Raw genomic sequence first — 26,939 nt, forward strand, 5'->3', positions numbered from 1 at the left:
TAGTTAAGGGTGCTTTGAAAAATTTCTCAAAATCAAGTCATTACTTGATTTTAAGTCATTTCTTAAAAGTCAATCAAGTCCAGAGCAATTGCAGCAGGAGTTTCTGGTTTGGGTTGCACTGATGGAGTCTTGCAGTGGGCTCACAATTCAAACATCAGCAGATTTCTGGATACACCATGCTTCTTCCATTTTGAATATTTTGACTACATTTAAATAAATAAATTGGAGGGATCCTGGCTCCAGTGAAATCAGGTAGATCTTTTAAAAATGTTGGTTGCAAGAAAGCTCTGTAGGTCACCTGGCACACACCTAAAATGAGCTGGGGCTGTCACCAGAGCAGGTGAGCCATGGCTGGGCCCAGCCAAGGCCTGTGACCTCTGAGGATGGAGAACCCATGATCTGTCAAGGCAGGGTGCCATGCCACAGTGTCCTGGGGAGGAAATATTTCCTGTTGTGAAAACCTGAACCTCAAAAAATGTAACTGGTGCCATGGCAGCCTCTCCCTTTGATGCAGATCTGAGTGTGCAGTCTGTCCTTCATGTAGGCTCTTGATGAAGACCTTCACAGAATCACTGAGGTTGGAAAAGAGCTCCAAGACCATCAAGTCCAACCTATGACCAATCCCCACCTTGTCACCAGCCCAGAGCACTGAGTGCCACCTCCAGGCCTTCCTTGGTCACCTCCAGGGTGGATGAGTCCACCACCTCACTGGGCAGCCCTTTCCAGTGTTTAACAACCATTTCCGTGACGGAATTCCTCCTGGAGTCCAGCCTGAGCCTCTCTCAGCACAGCTGGTGTGTGTCCTTTTGTCCTGTTGCTGTTGCATGGGAGAAGAGCCTGACTCTCACCTGGCTGTGGCCTCCTGCCAGGGCCTTGTAAAGACAAAGTCTCTCCTGAGCCTCCTTCTCTCCAGACTGTGGAGTTTTTCCTCCACTCACAACCCCTGGGGCTCTGCTTGTCACGAGTCAATGGCTCCTTTGGGCCCAGGGGTGCGGCCCACCTTCAGCCCACACCATGGCTGGCTTGTTCAGCCCCACACCCTCAGCTTCCAAATGGGAATGCCATGGGAGCTGGTGTCCAAAGCCTGACAGGAGCCAAGATGTGCTACAGCCACGGTTCTCCTCATCTGTGCCTCCAGTCCTGATGTAGAGGGAAGTGAGATGGGTCAGGTGTGATGTGGCTGTGACTCCATGACTGTCCTTCACATGCTTGGAAACAGATCCAGGAGCTTTTGTCTGAGACTTCTCCTGACTGAAGGTGCAGCCCAGTCACCTCTACTTCCTTGGTGCTGCTGTTTGTCTCTTTTTGAGACTGGCTTAGGGTAAACTTTGCCCAGCAGTCAGAACACCTTCCCTGGCACTGTGATTTAAACCCTGATGGCAACTCAGCCCCACGCGGCCACTCCTCCACCAAAACCCCAAACATTTCTCCCTTCTTCCCCCAGCTGTATCTGCTGAAGTGTGGGATATCCCTGGGGTCACCTGGCTGTGTCCCCTCCCACATTCTCGTGCAAACCAAGCCTGGCAGTGCTGGGGTGGGGTGAGAGGGAGAAAAGGCCTCGACTCTGTGCAAGAGCTGCTCAGCAATAACAAAAACATTTCTATATTTCAGCTCTGTTTCCAGCACAAATCCAAAACACAGCCTGTGCTAGCTGCTGTGAAGAAAATTAACTCCATCCCCAGCCCAAAGCAGCACGCTTGGCTGTCATGATTTTGCAGGGATGGTAGACAAGGGGCATTGATACCACATCAGCTGGATCTGTAAAATTACCCAAGAGTGACCTTTGCCCACGTGTAAATGAGAAAAACAACCTGTGGGTACTTGTATTCCTTCCTAGGAAGAACACTTGAGATTAGATAAAGGGGTTTCCTCTCATCTGGTAATCACTCCTGCAGTTTTTCCCTATTTGTCATGGAGTGCTTCCGATGTCTTAAACTGCAAGTTGAAGACAAGGGGGGAAGAAAGATTAGTAATTTGTTAAATTAATGGGTTATGAGTTATAGATGTGTGCTTATTAGAATATTCATGTTGTGTTGCAGAGAGTGATGGGGCTTAATTTCCTGGTGCCACACTCTTAGTTTAATTTTATTCAGATGATCAAAATCAGAAATTGATTCCATGATTCTTTTTTGACTGAAATTGAGGGGGGGTGCATGGGAGAGGCATTGTCTTTGTTTCAAAGGAGCCAGAGAGTGTGTTTCTCAGGAAGAACCCTCCTGGAGCAATTCCAGAACTAACTTGTTAAACTATGTTGTGTATCACATAATCTATGTGATATAATCCTGCTGTTTAATTATCTGCCTCTTTCTTTACAAAGTGAGTAAAGCTGTTACCACGCACTCTTTTACAACTTGGGCTTTTGAGTGGCTCTGACAAACCTTTGCTGTAAAAAGTTCTGAGTTTGCTGTGATAATCATGCTCTATAAGTCACCATGATGTATAAGGTTTTGCAAAATTACCTGATTTGTCCTATCTGAAAAGAAATCACTGTGTTTGTTTCTCATGCTGTTGAAAATAACAAGTAGTTTTGTTGAGTACTCTACTTATGATAAAAGAGCTACTTAAACAGACAAATAAAGGGATTTTTACACTTGAACCCAAGTGATCGGTGATGGCTCTGCAGCAGTATGTAAATCTGACATGCTCAGGGCTTTCAGTATTCAGGAACAGTATTCAGTTTTATTTCAGTAAATAAATAAAAAGTACTACTGCCTCACTATCTGAAGCTTCAAAAGCAAGCTGCTCAAGAGTTGATCTTTCCAAGAGATAGGGAGGTAAGAGAAATACAGGCAATAAATTGAGGTAATACAATAAGTTATACACCATCAAACAAAAGAAACTTGTTTTGCTGCCTTTTGCTGCTTGTTTTGCTGCTTTTGCAGTGTAATCCTGCCAGGATGGTTGTGTGCACTGTACAGGTTGTGGCTTGGGGTAAATTATAAAAAAATTATAAAAAATTTTTTTTGTGGAAGCCCTGCAGATTACATGGGACTTCTTGGTTAGAAATCAATAATTTCTGTTGTATTTTCACGTTTGCTTTGTCTTAAAGTTATTTGGTGAGGTCAGTGTTAGGCAGGGCTTCGTGCACATGGGGGATTTGCTGTTGCCACGTTGAGCTTGCTGCAATAGGGATTATGACATGAAAAATAAGATTTTGGTTGTGTTTTGTTCTGTGCTATGTGCTGGTAATGAGGATTAACTCTGCAAGAGGAAATTACCCCATTGCTGGTTTGCTCAGCTGGGGCTCCAGATCCATGTGAGGTTTGAGGACCAATTTCTGGTTGCTGCTTTGGAGAGAAGATAGGGATGGGAAGGAGAGGGAGAAAGGAGTAGGATCCCTACAGGACCGTGATCTAGGAGTCCTTATTCCTTGCCTCCTTCTACTTTGTCCTGCTGGAAGATGTGAATTTCTTCTTTCCTCATCACAGCCAAAACAGCTTGTTTGTAATTTTCTTTCCTGTGCTGTGTGTTTGTTTTATAACACTCAGCCCATGAATTACAACTAGTCTCTAGTTTTGACCTCTAAAGTTTTCTTCCTTTAGATCAGTGAGGTGGAAAGGTGAAAAAACCCTGTGGCTGATTAACTGCAAGAGGATGGGGAAGTGGTTTTGCAGAACAGAATGCAATTTACTGCAAGATCCCTCCCCATGTTACCCATTTTGCTCCTTGAAGGCAGTAATAAAGTCTCCTCTTCAATATGACATTTGTGAACATTACAGATGAGATGAGTGTGTTTATATCCGTTTCTACAGGTGGGGAAGCTGAGGCACAAATGGTGAGGAAGCAGGAAAGGTCAGCAGCTGTGCTGGAAAGTCTTTCTGTGTCCTGGTCCAGAGCTCTTCCTACTTCTGGAAGAAGAGCTGTGTGCTGCTGTTCTAGTCATGCACTGCTGCTATCTGCAGATTTGCTTCACTTTATTCTCCCAGCACTCAATTTTCTCTCTGATTTCAGATGTTTCCTCTTCTGCTGCTCAGCCAGGCACTTTTCTCTATGAAGAAAAGCATTCTCCTTTTCATTTATTGCCCCCGCAGTTTCCCTTATGTTGCTAATTATTCAGACTCTATTTTGATTTATAAAATGTCCTGCCAGTGTCACAGAGGTGTTCTGAGGACCCTGCCTGAGCAGAGATGTTCCTTTGTGTGTCACACAAGTGCAGAATCACACAGGAGCAGTGGAAGTGATCAGGTGCAGGTAATAGCAGTACCTCTGGAACTCCCGCATTTTGAAATATTATCTCATATGTTTCTGCTGCCTTTGATGTTAACCCCTGAAGGTTTAAGTCTTGGGACTGTCAAGAACTGCTTAGGGATAGAGCCTGGCCTCCTGCCTTGGAAGAGTCAGTTGCATGGTCCACATGGTCCAAGTGTTCCTCAGGAGAAGCTGTTTGAATTATGGGACTTGTCCATGTTTCCATCTGAAGCTTGCTCCTCATAATAATGAAAATTATTCATTAATTTTCCAAATTCATGCTGGTGAGCTCAGGCACAGGGCCTGTGAAGCCACTTCATTGGCTGTTAGATTAAAGCTGGATTGATCAAGGTGTCTGCGCCTGATAAACCTTTGCCCTTTCTATTGTTCTACACACATGTAAAGATGCTGTTATAAATTTATTTTACACTTTCCCCCCGCAAATTTACTTCCCAAAAAGCTGTGAAAAGTCTTTTGAGATGAGCTGAGTGTGGTCATCTGTCTCTCCAAAAGAGGAAGCTGTGTGCCAAGGAGAGGATCCAAAGTAAATTGTGAGGGATGTAGAACTTTTGAAGCTCTTCAGTAGAGATGTGTGTGGGATATAACAATACTTGTGGATTACAGGTCTTTAAAGTTAAAAATCTATTGAAGATTTTACTATTTTTAAAGCATTTTAAACAGGATTCAGTTCCTCCTTTCACTTGCCATACCTACCTGCTCTTTTGCCTTTGCTTCCCTGCTCTAGAAAAAATTAGTTCCTTTTCTCCTCCAAGTCAGTGAATCATTTGTTAATCAAATTCTACTTACTTCCTCACAGATAGGTCAAACTGCAGATTTAGGAAACCTCTGTCTTACTGCTGGTACTCACAATAACATTCCAATTTACCCAAAAGGGATCTTTTAGAAATATTAATGAAGTATTAGTTTACAGCTATTCAGTTAGCTTTGCATTTCAAGTTCAGATTTGAATTCAGCAGCTTTCCATTTTCTAGTGCCATTTGATACATTCCTTCTCCAGTTAAAAAGTTGCTTCTATGGACCAGTCTGAGTCAGGGACACTGCACTAGGTGATAAAATATTTTATTTATTTTTTTAAAAAGCACATTGTGAAGAACTGAGTTATTGATGGCTTCTGGATAAAAATGGGGCTTTGACTTTCGGGGCTTTTAATTTGACTTTTGGGGTTTTTAATTTCTGCTTCTTCCTTATTTTAGGAGCAGTATGAATACATATTTTGCATACTTAATTTACCTTTTTTCCCCCCTCTCTGGGCAAAATTGAGTTGGAATATATTCTGTTGTCTTGCATTGTAAATGAGCAGCCCGTGCATCAGCGTGTCCATTCCTTTTAAAGGTCAAGCACATACAGATCTCAAGGGGTGGAGGTGACAGTGAAGTACAGCCAAGGCAGCTGGACTGGAGTGCTGGGCACAGATGTCATCACCATGCCCAAAGGACTCTATGGCAGCTACACCATCAACATTGCCACCATCCTGGAGTCAGAGAACTTCTTCCTGCCAGGGGTCAAGTGGCACGGGATCCTGGGCCTGGCCTACGATGCCTTAGCCAAGGTAAACCATCCCTTCCTCCCTGTTGTCTTTCACAAGGACAATAAATGGAATAATCATAGAATATTATTATATAATATATAAATAGAAATGTGTTAAAATCAAGCCAGCAGATGATCTGTCAGCGTTTGGCTCCACCCTTCCAGCCACTCCTTCCTACAGATCTTCTGCCTTTGTTCCAGAAAGAATAAACTGGGTTGTGGTGGTACCACAGTCCCATGAGAGGATTTTGGCTTTTTTGGTGATTGAAATGCTGCTTTTAGCTTCTCTGGAATGAATAATCTTTTACAGAGTTTGTAGTACCAGAGTGTGGTTGTGGGATGTGTGTGGAGGGAGGTTTTAGAGCTCTGAGGATACTTCTCAAACTGGTCCAAGGCAAAGTCCTCAGCAGTTCATTCTAGGACATTCTCTGTTCATTAGTAAAAGTTGAGGTGTGCCAGGGTACCAGTTGTGGGTTTCTCTGGGTCTGGATTGAAGGCATTTCAGATGGTGTTTCATGTTCAGATTCAGGTGTTTATTATTTCTTATCAGTAAAACAGTGAGTTCTGCAGCTTTTCATTAGAAGGCACAAAATGGCCAACAATCTCTTGTTCAAGGTCTTTTAAGACTGAACTATCCAATGAAGAACTGACACCTGGATTATTTTCCCTTTTAACCCAATAACTGATCCCACAGAGCTGCAATGGGGACTTCTCTGCCCAATTACAAAATGCCACCCAAACCCATGGAGAAGGAGGAAGAAGCAGCATGAAGAAGAAACCCAGGACAACACCCTGTGCCCTCCACCTTGCTTCCATCCACAACACACTAAAAACCCCAAACCCTCAATTTCTCACCAAGTGATACACCTACACTGCTCTCTATAATCTATTTCACACTTTTGTGGATTCCAGTCTATCTTGAAGTCTGGGAAACTTTCTCCATGGATGAGGGTCAGAGTCAGTGCTGCCCTGGGGGTCAGGGCACCCCAGAGCAGACAGAGAAATATTCCCAGTGCCCTGGGCTTCCACAGAGGTGGATGGATAATTTCAGAACAAATATTAGCCACAGTATTTCCAGGAACACAGAACCAAGCACATCCTGCTCCTCTGGAGGCAGGAAATTCAGGCAGACGATTCAATTAAAACCTGAAGTTAATAATCCACATGTATAACCTTAAAATCTAAAACTGAAAACGTGATTGGAAAAAGACAAAGTTACCATTTGCAACCTTCACCTCCCAAAGTGAGAAAGGAGAGAAGAAAGAAGGAGAAGGAGAAGGGAAGCTGTTCTCAGACTCTGCTTTGGGCAAGCAGAGTACTCAGGACATTTGTTCTTCCCTTCTTCCAAGGAATTCAGGGTTGTTGGCTTCTGAGGCTGCTCTGGGCTTTGTGCAGTGAGAGCACTTGGCCCCTCTGACCTCCCTGCACACGAATCTGAGTTACAGGGAAGTTGCAGCACTCCAAGGACTGCAAAGGAAAACAGGACCTGCAGTGTCAGGAAGAACCTGGCCAGCACCCAGCTGGAGAGAAAGTGCTTGGGAATGAAGTTATTTAAGAGAAAAGAGAGGAAATTTGGGCCACTCAACTCAAAGTTCCTTAGAATTCAACAGTGCTGAAAAACTGAAAATCTTGACTTTAAAATTCTGCTTTTTAACCATGGGAAGGAGTGAAAGGCAAGAGTGTTCTAACAACACAAAGATCTTCCCAAACAGAAATTATCAGTGAGAGTTTCTGCCAAGCTCAAACTCTGTTTGAGTTTGGAAACTGCAGTTGAACATTACTCCTGTGTTTTAGCGATTTGGTGGCAGCAGCACTGACAGTGGTCAAGAGTAAAAACGTTTTAAAAGAAAACAGAAACAGAAAAATGACAGATATTGGGGTTTTAATGGCTTATTATGTCTAGAACTTTCATCAGCTGCTTGTCAGAAATTCAATTTACTCATGAAAAGTGGCCTTGTTTGAATGATTTGCTGATTTCTGCGAAGTAACTTTCAAACGAACCCTAAAATTCTTTTTTTTTTTTTGTTTTGCTTTTCACCACCTTGAAGCCTTCCAGTTCTGTGGAGACATTCTTTGATTCCCTCGTGAGGCAGGCAAAGATCCCCAACATTTTCTCCCTGCAGATGTGTGGTGCTGGACTCCCTGTTTCTGGAAGTGGTACCAACGGAGGTAGTCTTGTGGGTATCTGTCAATAGGAGAGGGAAAATGTATCTCTGTTCATCTCTCTCCCTCTTTTCTCTGACTATCCTGCTTCTGCCAAATTTAGTGTTTAAAGATATTTTCGTATTTTAAATGTGTTTTGTATTTTTTTAAAGAAAAGCTAAGCCCTTAGGCAAAATTTGAGTGTTATTTATTTTTATTCTCAATTCTATTTTTTTCCTCTCTCAAGTTTGAGTAAACTTTCATCTTTTAACAAAGAAAAACATGAATGTTGTGGTGTTTCCTCAGGGAAGATTCTGCTATATTTCTCAAACTGAGTAGTCCCTTATGCAGCTGATAAATTTGTTCAATCTCATCAAAATGCTACAGTATTTTTGTTTTATGTGATGTGAAAAGGGGGAGAGGAATCAAGGGTCTTTTATTTTTTTCTTTTTTTTTTTTTTTTTTTTGTCAACAACATATTAAAGGGAAGAATCTGTAGATCAGATCTCCTGCTTGCTGTTACTCTGGGAAGTCTTTCCATCATCTTTAGTGGGACCATGAATTGGCCCATGAATTCTGTATCTGGAATTGGGAGATGGAATAACTGTTCCCACATGATGCTGGAGCAAACATCTCAGCACAGGAGTTGATCACAAACACTTACTTTGAGGAGAATTCATATATTGTAAATGTTTTTTGTATAACTGAAGACCAAGAGAGAACTTTCTTAAGTTTAGTTCAGAGTCAGAGCATCCACAAACACTCCCAGCCCTCCTCAGCATAGGTTTTGATGGAAGCTAAAAGTGGTAGCAGTGACAGGATGAGATTCCATTTTGGATGTGTGTAAGAAAAAGTAAAATCTTTTTAGGCAGTATTAAAGCTTTTTTGATCTGATAAAACAAATTATTCACATGTAAGTTTATTATTCTGTCCCATTTTTATACATTGCCTAGATTTATCCACTGAAGATGCTGGTTTTAAAATTAAAACAGAGGAGTTTTCATAATAGAATCAGTGTGAGGTTGTAGGTAAAAATAATTTGGCTGATAATTTGGCCCAGTATGGGAATTCTGTTTGAAGAACAGTCTGTTTAATGTTTCTTACTGCTCTGTTATTGACAGAGAACTTGACACCAAAATCCTAACAAATGGTGCTAAATTAAAACTTTGATGCCCCTGAGTATCACAAATTAAACATCCCCCTTTTTGTGTGCACTTGCCCCAAAACTAAACATGTGACTTCTTGTAAAACTAGACATGTGACTTCTTTTAAATTGACTTTTTTTTCTCCTGTCCCTTAGGTGCTGGGTGGAATTGAGCCCAGCCTGTACACAGGGGACATCTGGTACACACCCATCAAGGAGGAGTGGTACTACCAGGTGGAAATCCTCAAGCTGGAGGTGGGGGGACAGAACCTCCAGCTGGACTGCAGAGAGGTACTGGCCCTGGGATGTGAAATGCAAGTTGGGCTGAGGGGAAAAAAAAAAACCAAAAAACTGATTGGTCAGTTTTGTCTTGGCAAGCAGATGTGCTTTGCAGTGTCCTGAGAACTGAATTAAAGCAATTCTGGTCAAACAAGGGAAATGGGAGGGTTTGGGTTGACCCTGTAGAGCTGTCTGAGCTCACAGCTCATGATGGCAGTGGACAGGAGTCACCCTGGGTTGCTTCCTGAACTTCTCATCCTAGGCTGCCTTTTTAATTTTATGTTCTTGTTCTTCTTTTATTCTTATGTAAAAATCAACTTTTGCTCTCTTGAGGCTGGCAGTTATTATTCCTGATGGATAAGCTTTCTGTTTCTGTTAGGAATAATGTTCTGCTGTATCTAGATCAGTCTAATGAGGCTGTGCTCTTGCAATTTTTATTCCAAATGCATTTCTTTTTTTTTTTTTTTTTTTTTTTTTTTTTGTGGAGGATATATGTGTATGTTTGTGCTTTGTCTCTTTCTTACTCTTGCTTGTTGGTATTCATGTTTTGAGTTTAGTTCTGTATTTTTTATGCCCCAATTTCTTTAAACATCCCAATTTCATTCTACACTGATGCTCTTAGTTGGAGATCAATGGGATGTGATAAGTTTAAAGTTTTTATAGTTCGTATAAATTAAGTGAAATTCATTCTTTCAGTATTACATGTGCATAAATATTACATTCCCATGCAAAATATTGAAATCATATTGCCATGTCAATTATTTAAAATGAGTCACAGCATCTTTCAACTCAACAAGCAGAACAAGGTCTATTTAAATGCCTCTCTCTATTGTGCAGTTAGGAAAGCAAAACCACTGGTCCCTTAAAACAAATGTTTGCTTTTCTTTCTTGCCTTAAAAAACAGCCAGCATGTTTTTTGAAGGGGAGCCCTTCAGTGCTTTAATACATGCAGTTGCCAGAAAACAACTCGCTGAAAAATTCAGCGGTGTGTCAGGAAGGTTTCATGTAATTGTTGCTCTTTTCTGAGCCAGGGGTTGCTCTCACTGCTGCAGAAGGATCAAAGGAGACCTTCCCACAGAAATTCCAGAGAAATTCAGAGGAAGAGCAGTGAAACAGGAGCAGCACAAGTGTGCAGAGGATGCATGATTCACTCTGGGATGAGGAGCTCTGAGCCCTCTCTCCTCTCTGTTGTTTCATAGGAAATGGAACATTTTTGTTTCACAGCCATCACCAGGGACTGCTCCTTTCCTTTCCCCTTGCTCCAGTGCTGGGAATGTGTCCAGGGCTCCAGCACAGCTAAATATTAACCAGCAAAGCCAAGAAGGCAAGACCAGGTGCTCAGTCCCCCTGTGAGCAATCCCACTGCTCCCAGATATTTGCACAGGTTTACATCAATGGTCAACCCTTATAACTGCTTTTGTTTTTTTTCCCCCAAGGGTGGGAAAAATAAATTTTTCCATGTATTCCAGGATGCCAGTGATTGTGTATTTTGTGGTACAAATCTGTTAAAATGGACTCCAAAAGGCCTTGGCATTTCTTTCCACTCTTTAGAAGTATTCCCAAGTGTGTAATAAATTATTTCCTGTTTGCTCTTCTGTCAGTTCTGTATGGCAGCCCCATAGCAGCTCTTTCAAAAAAAATGTGGAAATAACTGTCAAGAGTTACTTTTTTCTGACTTTTTTTGGTGGGTTATATTTTTGTCACTGCCCTAAAGGGACTCCATGTGACTTCATAACATCCAAACCAGTGTATTTAAATTTCACTTGCTGTTTGACCTCTTCCTAAGTAGCTTAGGCTGTATATCATCCTGTGTCTTATGATTATGCCATAAACATGTCACAGCTCAGTTATATTAATCCTTCTGCCTAAGCTGGCAGCAAAAGTAGTTAATGCAAATAGCTGCCACTGCTACTTGCTTTCCCCCCCCCCCCAACATTTAATCATAGTTTTTAAGGAGTTCATGAAAAAGGATTTACCCTTTTAAAAGTTTATACCTCATTGACTGTACCTGAAGTTTGCTGAGGTCTCTTAATTTTAGGGTTGAACAGCATTACAGTAATAAGAGAGGTGTTTGCTCTCTTATGGGTGGTTTTTTATGCAGATTTTAAGGCAGCAAGACAAACTTCAAGTTTCTTTGTATTTGTTTTTTTTTTTTTTTTGTGTTTTAGGGGTTTTCAGCAGTCAAGGGATAAAGGTGTGACATTTGTACTCTTGAGCCAGTACAGATGTGTCATGAGACCTAATTTTTTCTGCTTATTCTTATATTAGATATGCCAGCCAATAAAAGAGGATGCTGTGTTTAAACTAGAGCTGTTCTCATGCTAGCAGAGACCCTGATTCAGGGCTTGGAATCTGCATCAGGGTGTTTCACACCTCTCTGCTGAATATCAAAGTGTTTTTGCTCCCTCTGAGAGGGGCCAGAATTCACTTTTTCACAGCAGTGAGACCATTTGCGCCAGCTGTGGTGACACAGTAATTTCCTGACCGGTGCAGATAAACCCACTCTTGTGTCTAGGCTGATAGTATCTGATAGTATCTTGCTTTTTTTTTGCCTTTTTTTTTTTTTTTTTTCCTCTCAGATTTCACTGGAATTGAAGCTGTCAGCTGGAGAGAGCTGCTGACAAGTATGACATGCAGTTCTGGGAAGGCAGCTGCCAAAAAGGAGCAGCTTTGTTCTGCTCAGGAGACACTGGGGTCTGCATTACAGTAACTACAGCTTACAACTTCTCTCTCTTTTTTCTCTCCCCTGCCCAGTACAATGCTGATAAAGCCATAGTAGACAGTGGAACCACTCTGCTTCGACTGCCAGAGAAAGTCTTCAGTGCTGTGGTGCAGGCAATAGCTCGCACATCCCTGGTAAGAAAATGCCGTGAGACCTGCTCAGAAATGTGAAATTCCAGTTCAAGGATCACAGGGGCTTTGAAAGGGGTGTCAGCTCTGCTGCCTGGCTTGCAAGTCATGGTTTTACACCTGAGGGAAGCAGAAATTTCCCTGGTCTAGCCCTGCTAATAAGGCAGAAATTACTTTGATGGAAAGGGAGAGGTGGAAAAAAAGGGAGGAGGGAAAAGGGAGGGCACAAGTGTGACAGTGTTCACAGGGGTTCTTGGATGAGGGAAGAGACAAGAATGTTGACTCCATGTTTCAGAAGGCTTGATTTATTATTTTATTATATATATTACATTAAAACTATACTGAAAGAATAGAAGAAAAGGTTTCATCAGAAGGCTAGCTAAGAATAGAAAGGAATGATAACAAAGCTTCTGTCTCAGTCTTGGACACAGAGTCCAAGCCAGCTGGCTGTGATTGGCCATTAATTAGAAACAACCCCATGAGACCAATCACAGATGCACCTGTTGCATTCCACAGCAGCAGATAACCATTGTTTACAGTTTGTTCCTGAGGCCTCCCAGCTTCTCAGGAGGAGAAATCTTAAGGAAAGGATTTTTTCATGAGAAGATGTTTGCGACACACAAGTGCAGACAAGAAGTGTGAGTGTGGAAATGCATCAGAAATAGGGCAAAAATGGTGTATTTTATTCTAAGTATTTCAGAAACACAGACATAATCCCCATTGCTCTGATTCAAAGTATTAAGAGTGCAAAACTCAGTCTTTTCATTCAAAACAGAGTGTTTGTAAAGTGGGAGAACCTGCTGCTGCAAGCAGTTCCTTTCCAAGTATAATTCTTAGTGCTGTCTAGAATAAATGCCATTCATTAGGATTATTCATATCAATAAAGCTGCGTTTGACCTTCATTATTGAATTATTTATGTTCAAAAGCATCTTTCTTTGGGAACAGAGTGGGCTTTAGCAGTAGGGCCAGGGGATGGTGGAGTTCTCTGTGTGCAGAGTGGCTGAGGCAGCATTTTCTGCTTAATAAAAACTATTCATAAATTTCTGTTCAATACAAGCAACAGCACCAAGGAGGTTAAAGAGGAAGAATAAACACCAGCTATTTCAGTGTGAACAAACTTGATATTTTTGTCATGGGCTCACAATCAGCCAGTGGTTTGTTGATGCAAATCACAGGGAACACAGTAAAGCAGCTGCCCCAAAGACAGTGTTTGCCTGTGTGCTGATAATTCAAGATTGAGATCCTTTTTCCTGCTTGATGGAGAGCAGAGATTTGGCATGAAGTGTCCTTCACTGCCTGCAGATGTCCAGGATCTGAAATAAATGTACCAGTTACGAGTTCTCCTCTTTGCACAACACTCAAGTGTTGGCTGGAACAATTTCAGTCCCTGGGGGGAGAACTGAGAGAATCCAGCCCAGGAACTCTTGTAATGTCACCCTGTGGATAAGGAATCCTCCTGGGGAATGTCACAGTGATCCACAGCCCCCTCTGATGCTGTCAGGACATTTGAACTGGGGCCTTCCACCTCCCAAGGAAACAGTGCATAGATCAATAAGGTATTAGAAGGGAACCATTCACTCTACTTAATTTTTTTTTTCCTATTAAAAATGCATAAAGCAGCGTTTTTTTCTGAGTTCTTTTTAATCTCTAGGACCCCTTTCCCTCCACACAGCCCAGAATTTACCTTGACAGCTCAAAACAAAGCAGATAGTCTGCTAAATAAGAAAAGTAGTTACGGGGTGCAGGGATGGGATTCCAGCTGTGTAGGAGCAATGTCAGGAAAATGGGTATTTTCAGCAATTGTACTGCAGCTCTGTGCTTCTAGCAGGAGATGTACCACTGGAAAAAAACAATAAAATAATCTGCTGTGGTCAGACACACTTTTCTGACCACAGGTGAGCCAGGTTAACAAGTTCCTACTCCACATAGCTTGTTATGAGCACCCAGCCAGGTGTTATTTCCCCCTCAGACAAACTGGGATAACTGTGTGTGACACATTTCTTTATTCAGCTCAGTTCAAAAACAAGGCTGTGAGCTCTTCAGTGGTGCAGATGGGTTTTTTAAACTTAAATTATTTGGACTGAAGGCTTTCAGGGAGCAGCTGTTATGATGCAGTTTGGTGTTCAAGGGTGGTGATTTTGGCAGATACTACACCTACTACACCTCACTGAGCTGAGGTCAGGACAGCAGGAATACAATGTTCAGTTAAAAAGCTGAACAAAGGAAGGCTCAGATAATCCTAAAATCTTTATTTTAACAGCCTTTTGGGGATCATGCACTCAAATCTCCCACCTGCATTGCTGCAGCGTGCAGAAGGAAGGGAAAGAAATGAAGTGCATTAAGCAATCATTCTGGGAAATTAAAGCAGGCCCTTAAAACAGAGCACTTTGTAGGCTTGGCCTGACCTGGCTGGGTGGTACCTTGCAATTTTTGTCAGATCTGCTTTTCAAGACCAAAAGGAAAGAGAGGAGAACTGTATTTCTCAGCAGGTTTGGCCTGGGACTCAGCTGTGAGGGAAGAGTGTTCTGCTCTGTGCCAAGGGATGCCCTTCAGCAGGAGCTGAGAGTTCAGGGTAAAAGGCCTGTTCATGGTGGGAAATCTCCTTGTTCACATGAGTCTCTGCTTGTTGAGGCCCAAGAGCAGAGCACCTGGAAATGGGAAGGAGTTGTGGGAACCCAGAACACCCCTCTGGCTGTCCTGAGCAGCCAAGACCCTGCCAGGGGCTCAGAGACCCTGGCACAGAGCCCAAGATGCCCCTGTGGTTCTGATTATGGCCCATGGAGCAAATTACCAACCTTAGATGAAGATCTGCAAGCCACAACAGTTTAGGTAGAATAACAGTGAAGTTATCACGGGATGGAAAAGTAGATTTTGGGGTTTTTAGAATAGGGATTCAGAGGGGCAAGATGGAGGAATCTGGGCATGTCCAGCCTTTCTCCTTCTTGTTGGCCTTCATCTTCTGCTGTCATGTTGGCACTTTCAGATTGGTTTGGAGTAGAAGCTCACTGTCTAACATAGGTGATAGGTATTGGAAAGTAATTGTAAACATTGTACACATAGTTTTTAGTATAAAAAGATAACATTGCCCTGGGGGCAGGCAGAGTGCCTGGACTGTCCTGCTGGATGGACCTCGGCAGGGCAGGAAAAAACTTTTTATAGATAAGATACAATAAACAGCCTTGAGACAGAGAAATGAAGAGCCCTGACTCCTTCTTCAAGTGCCAGGCTGAGAAAAGAGACTTCCCAACTCTCCTCAGGGTCACTCTGACCAGCAGAATTCCCAACAGGAGTCTCTGTGCAGCCCTAACAAACCCTTCACTGGCTGGTGTGGCAATGGTGAGGGCCTGCCACCTGTAAAATGCCATATTTTAATGAATGAGCTGATGCTTACAGAATGATCCATCTCACAGATAAATACAAGTGAGCAGAGTGCAGAGGCTGGGTTCCATTATTTCCTTCACCCAGATGGGAGCCTCTGGCTGTGCAGCCTCAGACCAAGCTCCTCCTTTCTGCTGCCTTGTGGGGGAGCAAGAACCAGCCAAAGAAATGCAGTAAAATGAGGAAGGGCTTTGCTCAGATCTGGCAGCAGGTCAGCTTCAGGGAGCAGGAACATTGAGCAAGATGTTTGTCTTAGCCAAACAATCTCTGTAGGGGTTGGCTTTTTGTTTTGTTAGTTCCATGGATATGTTACAAAATGCTGTTAATCGGTTTTATTTCAAAAGCATGCCAGGTTGTACTGGTAGGGAGTGACAGGGCTTCAAAAGAGACAGAGGGTGTGTTTCTTTCCTTTACAGCAAACCTTGATTCCCTCAGATGCCAGGAGATTTTTGGCTTAGCCCTTGGCTTCAAAGCTCTGAAGCTATAGGTGCATGAGGAAGGGAGGTGACCTCATTATCTCATGACACATTCACGTGGTTTGTGCTTTGGTTTGTGTTTTTTATAGAATGTAAAATGCAAAACCATTGGTGCTTGGTCAGATGGGGAGGGAGGGAGGGAGGCAGTAAAATCCCATTGTGGAAGTGATTGCTCAGGGAGGCCACGTGTTCACTGCTGTAGAGGAAATAATGGGACAAAAACAGGGAGGGAAGGGAGAGCTAAAGTTGCTTTTGCCTCTTCCCCCTTCTCCAGGTCATGCTGGGTCATGACACACCTCAGTTTGGGTGTTGGGGTTTGGGTTTTTGCCTTGGTCCTTAAAGAAGCAGCTCAGATTTGTGTTCTTGAATTTCTCCATGGAAATGAAAGAAGTATCAAACACTGGCAGTGATTCACAAAAACCTATCAAAATAGCTGTAACCTCTAAGCATAATTTTGTTTGGTTGGTTTGTTTTACAGATACAAGAATTCTCCTCTGAATTCTGGACTGGCACACAGCTTGCATGCTGGGATAGAAGTGAAAAACCCTGGTCCTTATTTCCCAAACTCTCCATTTACCTGAGGGATGAAAACTCCAGTAGGTCGTTTCGGATCTCTATCCTACCACAGGTCTCTTTGTTTATTCATCTTTGCATTTATTTTTACTATTATAAAATAGCAAATAGTATTATGAAGCACATGCTCTTAAGAAATAAGAGCTATTTTTAGCATTAACAGAGAACTGGCTTATTGCATGCCAAGGGAAACCTTTTTTAATCAAATTTTAAAAATCAATTTTTAAATATGGAAAATAATGAACTCGTCAAACCTAAAAGCAAAAAAGAAAGGGACAAAGCACAGTTTCCCTCTCAGTGCAGTCCATCTAGTTGGGAATGATTTTTTTTCAATTTGTCTGGAAAAACAGGCAAGTTTCTGTTTTGTTTTCGTGAGCTTTGGCCATATCAGATGTCAATACAGAATGTCTCTGCTCGTTTTGATCTTCTCGTTTGGGGAAGGGAATTGATTTGTTTCTCGTGGCATTTAGAGTTGGAGCACTTCTTCTGAATATGAAAATCTTGGCAATGACCCTTTGTGAGCTCCCCACCAGTTTCTGCAACTCGCCTGGTTTATCTTTTATTAATATTCCATCCATTCCATTATATTTAGAATATAATGTGCCACTTTTGTTTTTCTTCTCTGGCTTCTCCTCCCAGTGTCAGTTGCAGTACAGTCTGGTATTGTCTAACATTACTAATACATTCTTTTACCTCAAGGGACAGGCAGGAGCAAAGGAAAGAATGAACCTATTAAGTACATTTTAACTTGAAATATAGTAAAGCCTTATGATAAGCTTTTTCTGTATTGATCATGTAGCTTGACAATCATTCATCTTCCCCGAGGAGACAGGGGGTGAAATGTGACTTGAATTTATAAAATCTAGAACCTTGCAGCTGACAGTGAATGCTCTCTGAATCAACTCCATCCTAATAATTCTTTTAATAACTAATTCTCTAATTTGAGTTCATCTCCCAGGCTCTGCCTCAGCCACCCTTCCCTTATGGAAAATATGGTAAAAAGTAAGAATCTTGAGAATTTGCTGTTGACCTGCATGTAGCGACTGACTGTGTTCAAACTCATTTTAGAATCCACCAGCTTTACCTCTTTACCTGCCTGTTAGCTTTGACCAGTTTTAAATCATGTACAAAAATCTGTTTGCCCCTATCCATTCTCCATTTCCAGTGGAATTTTCATGCCTGAACTATAAAAATGAAAAAGTCTGAACTTCTACCTGCTGTGAGGTGTTGCTTTTTATACTCTGGCTTTATCTTTATTTTTATTTTTATAATATATGTAATATATTTTTTTAATATTTTCCTTTTAACAGCTTTACATTCAACCCATCCTCGTGATAGGGGATAATTTGCAGTGCTACAGATTCGGCATCTCCTCCTCCACAAACGCTCTGGTCATTGGTGCTACAGTCATGGAAGGATTTTATGTCATCTTTGACAGAGCCCAGAGGAGAGTGGGCTTTGCAGTGAGTCCCTGTGCAGGTAAGAGGAAAATTTCTCAGGATTTGGGGAGTGAGGAAAATCAGAGAAACACCTTTGCCACGTATCTGTTGGCAGAAAGTGCGGGTACTCCTGCAGTGTGAAGGGTGTGTTTTGAAGAAATTCCAAGTTATTCACATTTCAAAGGAAGGGAAAAAAAAAAAAAAGAATAAATAAAACCCAAAACTATTGCAATATCTTTTGGCATGAAGTGAATCAGACTCAACTCTGGGTACTGCTGGGTTCTTCCCTCTCACAGAGATGATCTTTCTGGGACATGTCTGTGTGTGCATTTTCCCCAACAGTTAGATCAGATGAGTCCCTGTTTTTTTTTAATGCAGCTTCATTTTGGGCTGGTTCCTGCTCTGAGCTGTGCATAAATGGATTCTTCAACCAACTCTTGAAGTGTGCAGTGAAGTGCCTTGCTCACACTTTTCTCTTAATGTAAATTGAGCCTGTTCAGCCCCTCAGAAATTGGCAAAGAAAGAAATGAGGTGAAAATGGGACTCACATTAAGACTCTGTAGTGTTTGTGTTAATTCTAAACAATTACTTTTCTCATTGTAAGCTGAAAGCCATTAATTTATCAACTAGCTGTGAGGAAGCTCATCATTTCTGGCTGATTTTACTGTGCTGGTTAACTTTCATGATTTCTCTTTTCTCACCAAGGGCAGCTAAAACCCAAAAGCTTTGGGGTTTCTTCCCCTTGTTGTTCAGACATTGCTTTGACATCACAAGTGGGAGATGAGGGGAAGGATGTGCACCCATATTCAGGTCTCTGTCCCAAACAGGAATGGTCTATGCCCTGAAAAACATTTCTCATGCAAACGTCAGGTGAGACAAAGGACTGGAAGTGGCAGTGCTTCTTTAAGGTCTTAGAGAAGGTAAAGGTAGTTAGAACTGGAGTGCTTAATGAAGGGAAAAACAGAGATACTGGCTGGCTGAGTTGCAGCTCTAGGGCAGTTTTAAAGCTTCTTCTTTCTTTCTTTCTTTTTTTTTTAATCTCGCCATTGTTAACAAGCTCAGACTTGTTGGCTTTGAGCTTGCTTTCAATGAAAATCTGGATATTGATACGAGTTGCTTTATGGACACTTCTGTGAGGTGCCAGGCAGTGATGAAAGACACATTTTGAATGCATCTGGCAGGAGAGTGTAACTGGACAAATGCTGCAGGCCAGGTTTCCCTGCCTTTCATTCTTCCTGGTGCCTCCTGACTGCAGCTGGAGCAAGAGTGGAGCTGCCTCCTGCCCCATCCTGCTGCAGGCATCAGTGTGGGGAGGAAGGGGCATCAGAGAGAACACATGGACCATGCATGGTCAGCAGGGGAGCTGCTGTGCATTGGAACTGCCTTGGTGAGAAAAATAATGTGAGAACCATAGTAACAACAGTGTGGTGTTAGTATTGCTCCCTGCAAGCACAGTTTGGCCACTTCAGGTAGTTCTGCCGGAGAGGAAGAGCTGAGCTTGCTGAACAGAGCTGCCACTGGAATTTCCATGAGCTTGGACATGGGATTACACCCAGCTGGTGCTCCAAGCCATTTCCTCCTGGTCTCCTTGTCCACGTTCTCTGCACATGTCTCACCAGCATCACAGGAACTCGGCTTCCTGAGGAATCAGCTGAGACGAGATGCACGGAGCTGCCAGATTCCACTCACATGAGGCAGATGACATTTTGCTGGATGGTGCCAGTGATGCTGAGTTTCACTCCTTCACAGCTTGTGGTTTCCATATTTAACAGCCCTTGGATGAGAGAGCCACGGCTGTGAGTGCAGGATGAGGGATGGAGCTTCCCGTGGAGGCCAGCCCTGCCCTCCATAGCAACTGTGTTCGTGGCATTTATTGGGAGCCTTCTAGGCAGCTCGTGAGCATAAATTAAGCTGAATTACTGGTGGCTCCAATCTTCAGGAACAGAGGAATGTTCAAGACTGTTCAGTGTGGCTTTGCAATGACTTTTGCTTTCTGAGTGTGAACATTAAATTAAATCCAATTGATTTTGTAAGGTGGTAGAGCTGTACACGATGATTACACAAATTATGGGAACAGCACTAAAAACCTTAATTTCATTGAACTTCCAGGTTACTTCCAGGTTGCCTGGCTAGAGTTGAGAACTGGCTTATTCCATATTATTCCTTGGATCATTTTTATTCTCCAGGATGTACCAAGAATGAGGAAAGTGTGACGGTGTTCACAGGGGTCCGAGGATGAGGGGAAAGACGAGGATCAGACTCCATGTTTCAGAAGGCTGATTTATTATTTTTTTATATATATTATACTAAAACTATATTAAATAATAGAAGAAAGGATTTCTTCAGAAGGCCAGCTAAGAATAGAGAAAGAAGGAAAGAATAACAAAGGCTTGTGGCTCGGACAGACAGTGAGCCAGCTGACTGTGATTGGCCATTAATTAAAAACAACCACATGAGACCAATCACAGATGCACCTGTTGCATTCCACAGCAGCAGATAATCATTGTTTACATTTTGTTCCTGAGGCCTCCCACCTTCTCAGGAGAAAAAATCCTAAGGAAAGGATTTTCCATAAAAGATGTCTGTGACAGGAAAGTTAGATAGTTGCAAGAAGCTCTTCCATTGCAGCAGGAAATTTGCCTTTAACTCATTACATGAAACCCTTTAAGGCTTATTCAGACAAATAATTATGAGTTGCCTGTTGATAATCTAGTATTTACAGGATGACTAGGACAGGTTTTTGGATCAGGTTCCTTCTTGAGACAGGATGTTCAGATCAACGAGTTGGTTTTAGTGAAGCAACCTGGAAATGTTCAAGGCCAGGTTGGATGGGGCTTTGAACAGCCTGGTCTAATGGAAAGTTCCCTGCCTGTGGCATGGGATTTAAACTAGATAATCTTTAAGGTCCCTTTCCAAGCAAAGAAAAAAAAATCAGGAAGAAATAAATAACCCTGTGGGAAAAGAACTGGGGTTTGGTAGGCCCTTAGCTGAATGCAAGCTAAGGAAGGTGAAAATGAAATTACATAACAAAGAGCAACATCTACCAGGGACATTCAGGAACATTGGACATGAGGAGTTTTTTCTTCACCAGGTGGATGGCACAGCACTGAAACAGGGTCCCCATCCTCGGGGTTTTACAAGGCCTGGCTGGATAAACCTGCAGCAGAACTGATCTGTTGATTCTGACAGTCCTGCTCTGAGTAGGATCCTGGTCTAGGTGACTTCCAGGGGCCCCTTTCAAGCTGTAGTTCACAATTCTGTTATGAATTTTATCTAATTCCAGGTTTACTGCTTTTGTAACCACCCAAGTGGGTGAGCTAGCATGTGTTGAGTTCTACACAAATGTTAGAAAATAGCATTTTTCCAGAGGCACCTTTTTTGTCCTGTAATTACCAACAATGAAGAAAATCTCATTTATTCAAGGTTATACAAGTACTGTAGTTAGGTACCACCAGATATTCTAAAATAATACATCAAAATCCTCTAATTCAGTTAATGTGCAATATGCTCAGTGTGTCACTGTTAGTTTATGTTAAGGGTTTCTTTGAACAATTTAGGCAAATTTCCTCTCAATTTCCCTGAAGGTGAAAGTGTGTGAGGGAAAACTTTTTTCCCTTTTGGAGGGAAGAAAGCAGAGGCTGTGCTGCTATCAAGCATTCTCAAAATGCAATTTAAAATGTCAGCCACTATGGCAACAGTTTTGTGTTGTCTTCTTTAATAGGAGTAATTATTGTGCTGGAGCCAAATAATGAGTAATTAGAGACTGTTTATTTTCAAAGTAATTTCCAAGGTGGAAAATTGTGGTGCTTTTGCTTTCCTCCCTCACTTCTTCAAAGTACAACTAAGTAATGATATCTAGGCCTTGCATTTGAAATTGGTGTTAAATGTGGTTGAGTTTGGTGTTGCTGCAGAACTTCATAGAGACAAACCAATGGTGTGAGGGGGTGAGATGTCCAGAAGAAATAATTGCATTAGAAATAATTGCACAAGAAATAATTGCAAAGTGCAGTCCTGGGGCTCTGGACAAAAAGGATTTCTTCCACAGACCTTTCTAGGCAGAGTTTTTACCATCTAATGAGTTTGGGGAGTGGGTGTTTGGTTATTCACCAGCGCCAGGGTCCTCGTGGGTGCAGCCTCGGGTGCCCCCAGTTTGCTCTCACAGCATATTCCTGCTCAAGGAGCCTTCCCACACTTAGGGGTGGAGAAAGGGCTGGTTCAGATGAGTGATTCCACAGAAAATTCCTTGTTTGGGCATTTTGTTTGTTGTGAAGGCTGGTGTCCCATCTGATCTGCGAGTTGCAGCCTCCCATTCCCTCCTCCAACACCAACGGGGCTGTGAGGGACAGGAGTGAGGGTGCAGGATTGCCCCTTTCAACACCAGCCCACAATTGAATTGAATTGAATCTAACAAAACCTAAATCTTAAAATAATACAAGGTCTTGTGAGGCCAGGCACTGAATGACGACCAAAATCTATGCAGCTAAAGCAACCAACCTATTCTGCATTTTTTTAAAACCTGAAGAACCTTAAAGGTTAGCTTTGCAAAATCCAGGCTCCCTCCTTCCTTCCAAGGGGGTAGTTTATGGTAATCTCTTTAAATGTGGTTTCAGCAGTTGTGACTAAGATATGTGAAAATAAGAGATGCAGTTTTTAGTAGTGGGATCGCTTCCAATCAGGCAAGAGTGTGCCTGTATGTAAAATGTGTGAGAAATAGACAGGACAGTTAAAACTGGGGCCCTCGTGAAAAAATATTCAGATGTGTCATGGAAGTGGCTGACTAGAGAAGTGAATTATGACTGCTTCCTTGCCTTAACTTTGTCGTCATTTTTTGAGTTGCTGGGTTCGTTCTCCTGGCCCAGCACCATTGCTCCTTCATGTGCCTGTTCCTCACTCCTGACACTGACCTTCCTCTCATCCACTCCCCTTCTGTGGATATCTGTCACCCAGCTCTCCTGCCTCACCTCCCCTTCCTTCTGGACTTTCATCCACAAGAAGGTCTGGGCTGCTTTCCACAATGCACCTTGTATTTAGGGTAAAGTCCTTTCAGGTATCTGTGAAACTGATGAACCTTCCTGCTGCTCCCTAAGAAGACAGCAAACACAGATCAAAGATTCACCTGAGGTTCTTTTCCAGTTGTTGGAAGTGCCAGAAACGAGCAAAAAACTTCCCAAGCCTTGCCCTACAGCAGGGTGGATGTTGTAGGATATTCACATGGATATTTTTGAATGATTAGTGCAGAGGTAAAAAAGTGATCCAATGGTTTGGGCTTTGACTAATTGAAATGTCTGTCCTCTCCTGGACAGCCTGTGGAGATGTGGGAGAGTCACAGTCTCCTTATGCTTCAGAGTCCCTTTTCATAAACATGGGATTCTTTTGTTTTGTCTTACATTGAAAAGCCAGGTGTCTGCTAAGAAAGGCAGGAGCCTCCCCTCAAATGGAAAATGTAAACACCCTCCCTATGAATTATTATAATTTTGAAATAAAGGGGCTCTCAGGCAAAGATATGGGGATAGGAATAACAGTTCTTTATTAGGAAAAAAATAAAAATAAAATGAAAATGCAGTAACACAAAACAACCCCACCAGAGCCAGACCGTGCCCTGCCCCCTGTGTGTCAGGGTGGTGTCCCAGCCCCATCCCAGGGGGGCTCAGCCCTCCTGCAGTGCCAGCTGTGGCTCTGCTGCAGCAGGGATCCTGCACAAGGGGGGAGTTTTCCTCTGCAGCTCCAGGGCTGCTGCAGATGGGCCTGGGCTCCCTCTGGCCATGCAGGGCAGCAGAAAGCTGCTCCTCTGGCAATGCAGGGGGCAAAGGCTGCTCTGCTGTCCCAGCACCTCAGATTGGATCCAGGCAGGAATGCTTGGCTCCTCCCCTGGGCGGAGCATCTCCCCATGGGATGCTGGGATTGGCTCAGCCCTGCAGGGACACTCAGTGGCCATGGACAGCAGAGATCTCCTGGAGGGAGGGTTGGCTGTGGGAGAGAGAAAGGAAAAACTGCCCCAGGAACAGCAGAGAACTGCCCCACTGATAGGAATAGAACACACACACCCATTTTCAACCTAAGACACGTTTTAATTGCAATGAGAAATGTAGTAAAATGTGACTGTGTTCACAGGGGTCTGAGGATGAGGGAAGAGATGAGGATCTGACTCCATGTTTCAGAAGGCTGATTTATTATTTTTTTATATATATTACATTAAAACTATACTAAAAGAATAGAAGAAAGGATTTCCTCAGAAGGCTGGCTAAGAATAGAATAGAAAGAATGATGATGAAAGCTTCTGTCTTGGACAGAGTCCGAGCCAGCTGCTGTGATTGGCCATTAATTAAAAACAATCACATGAGACCAATCACAGATGCACCTGTTGCATTCCACAGCAGCAGATAATCATTGTTTACATTTTGTTCCTGAGGCCTCCCGGCTTCTCAGGAGAAAAAATCCTAAGGAAAGGATTTTCCATAAAATATGTCTGTGACAGTAAAACTCTAGTGTGTTGAGATTTGTGATGACAGAGGGATGTACAAGTACTTTTTAATGCTCTCTGCCTGATCCTTTCCTTTCTGTGGCTCCCCAGAAGTTGACGGCGCGCCCGTCTCCGAGATCGAGGGCCCTTTCACCACGGCCGACGTGGCCAGCAACTGCGTCTCCAGCGTCTCCTTCCACGAGCCCGTGCTCTGGATCGCCTCCTACGCCCTGATGAGCCTGTGTGGGGCCATCCTGCTGGTGCTGATCGTGCTGCTGCTCATCCCACCCCGCTGCCAGCACCGCTACACCGACAACGACGTGGTCAACGACGAGTCCTCCCTCGTGCGCCACCGCTGGAAGTGAGCGGCTGGATCCCAAAAACAGACTCAAAAACGGGACCAAGGACAAAGAGCTCTGCCAAGGGGAAGAAGCCAATGCCTCCTCAGTCCCTCCTACGTTCCTAGAAAACGCTGTTGAGATTCCCACCAAATCCCCTGCATCGTGACTTTTATAGCTTTATTTTCTAACACCGGTTCTGAACCAAAGCACTGTTAACCACCTCTGAAGTGCTACGGTACTGGATTTGTTACTGCAGTAAAAGGAGCCTTTATGCTCTCTACAGTACCTTCTTTAAAAAAAAAAAAACTGGAAAAAAGTTTAAAAAAAAAAGATAAAAAGCCACACCATGATGTTCTTCCACTGTCTGAACAAAATTGTCCATCTCTCTTTCACAAAAGAAAAAGGAGCTGTCAGTATTTTCTAACTAATCGAGCCCTGACTGTAGAAAAAGAGAAAAAAATAATAATCTTTCTTATTAATTGCATTAAATGAATACTGCTTTCTGTTTACATCAGTTTATTTTGAAACTGTGCTTATGGTTTGGGGGAGGGAGAAAAGTCAGACTTAAGCAGCAGAGAAAAAGCAAGGGAGATCCAGAAGAAGTGGTGGTTTGTGGTTTCTTTCCCTCAAGATCACTGCTGCCACTTGAGAGGGTCGCCCTCCCTGAGAGCTGTAACAAAATATAGTCCAAGGTGGTGAAAACTGGGAAACAAACTTGTTCAGCCTTAGAGTAAAACAAGACTACCTCTCTTAATTTACAAGGATGCTACCACTGGTGAGTGTGTGGATTAGAACTGGTCTTGAAGCACAAAAGATGCTCCATACAACCAAATGGAACTACTTGGCTTTGAATTTTTTGGGATTTTATAAAAATCAATACTTCATGACTTTCCACTTTGGTGCACCAAAAAAAAAAAAAAGAAACCTTTCAGTTTCCCCCTCTTGTGTGGAGTTTTTGTTGTTTTTTTTCTGAGTTTGATATTTAGAAAAGGCTGATCTGCGTATGTATGGACAGACAAGACAGCAAGGTCTGTGTTCTGCTGTATTTCTAGAGAGAGTGTAACAGAAAGAAAACAAAATAAGAACGACAACTTTTGGGTTTGTTTTAATTTGGCTGAGCTCAGCAACCTAGAAACTCAAAGGAGAAGCACCTGTCTTTATGGACAGGCTGTGAAGTGAAAGTCTTTATGCTGGCTTGTTTTTCAGCTTGAGATGTTCAGTTTGGCATCAATCAAATGAACAGTGTGTGTGTGTCCTGCCTGAAAACAAACACGTGGTGGGACTGGAGACAATAGTGGGAGAGAGCAGGGGAGGGTGTATTGACCAGGCTTCCATCCTGCAAGTGCAGATCATCATGCTGGGGTAGGAATGAGGTGTTTTCTTTGCAGATAGGACAGTTTTTCTTTTCTCTAGTTTCAGGCTTCTCTGTAACACTGGCCTAAGTGTTTGGATTGAAAAGAGTGCAAGGCTGAGGGGTTTTTTTATACATTTAAAAAAAGGAAAAAATATTTGTTTTCATTTTGATAGCAGAGCAGTTTGCATATCTGTATGGGAAATGAGGAAATAAAAAAAAAAAAAGCTTAGCTCTGAATTTCTCAATCCCTTGCCTAGACAATTTTCTGCCCAAAATCCCTTCATATAGCTCTGTGATTCACACTGCCTCTGCATCTGACTCTGCATGGAATAAGGAAAGATTTTAAATTTTTTTTTCAGGAATGGTGCATTTACAGAGGTGCACATCATGTGTGTGAAAATAAAACACTGTGGGGGGTTTTTTTTAACTACCTTACGTCTTTCATGTCATAACTGGAAGTGCCTGTGGTTTTCTTTTCAACTCTTGCACTTTCAGATTGCTTGGCTCAGTGGAGTAAAATAATTGATGCTGTGATCCAACGTCTGAAAATGATTTCTCGTGGAATTTGAAGTTGGAAACAGGAAGGAATTTTGAGCTTGTCTCCTTCTTCCTCTGCCTCTTAGTTTCTAAGAGGAGAAAAATTGTGAATTACATTAAATAAGCCATAGAGCTTAACTGTTTTCTCAGTGTTCTATTTTCCATATCTCTTTATTAATATCTTTTAATTAAGAGTTCCACGTCGTCCTCCTGGCTTTGGTTTTACACG

At 42.6% G+C, this 26,939-nt stretch overlaps 1 protein-coding gene across 1 annotated transcript in view; it reads left to right on the forward strand.

The window, feature by feature from the left end:
* Nucleotides 1-25,328, forward strand: part of BACE2 (beta-secretase 2) — a 54,020-nt gene extending 28,692 nt beyond the window's left edge. The window contains exons 3-9 of the mRNA XM_063180968.1: nucleotides 5,542-5,758; nucleotides 7,785-7,913; nucleotides 9,179-9,313; nucleotides 12,056-12,157; nucleotides 16,485-16,634; nucleotides 17,890-18,058; nucleotides 24,590-25,328. Coding sequence (XP_063037038.1) covers nucleotides 5,542-5,758; nucleotides 7,785-7,913; nucleotides 9,179-9,313; nucleotides 12,056-12,157; nucleotides 16,485-16,634; nucleotides 17,890-18,058; nucleotides 24,590-24,843 — 1,156 coding nt within the window. The 3' untranslated portion in view covers nucleotides 24,844-25,328. The remainder of the gene's footprint in view (nucleotides 1-5,541; nucleotides 5,759-7,784; nucleotides 7,914-9,178; nucleotides 9,314-12,055; nucleotides 12,158-16,484; nucleotides 16,635-17,889; nucleotides 18,059-24,589) is intronic.
* The last annotated feature ends 1,611 nt before the right edge of the window (nucleotides 25,329-26,939 follow it).

The sequence above is a fragment of the Melospiza melodia genome, chromosome 2 (assembly GCF_035770615.1).
Source record: "Melospiza melodia melodia isolate bMelMel2 chromosome 2, bMelMel2.pri, whole genome shotgun sequence".
In the NCBI taxonomy this organism is placed as follows: Eukaryota; Metazoa; Chordata; class Aves; order Passeriformes; family Passerellidae; genus Melospiza; species Melospiza melodia.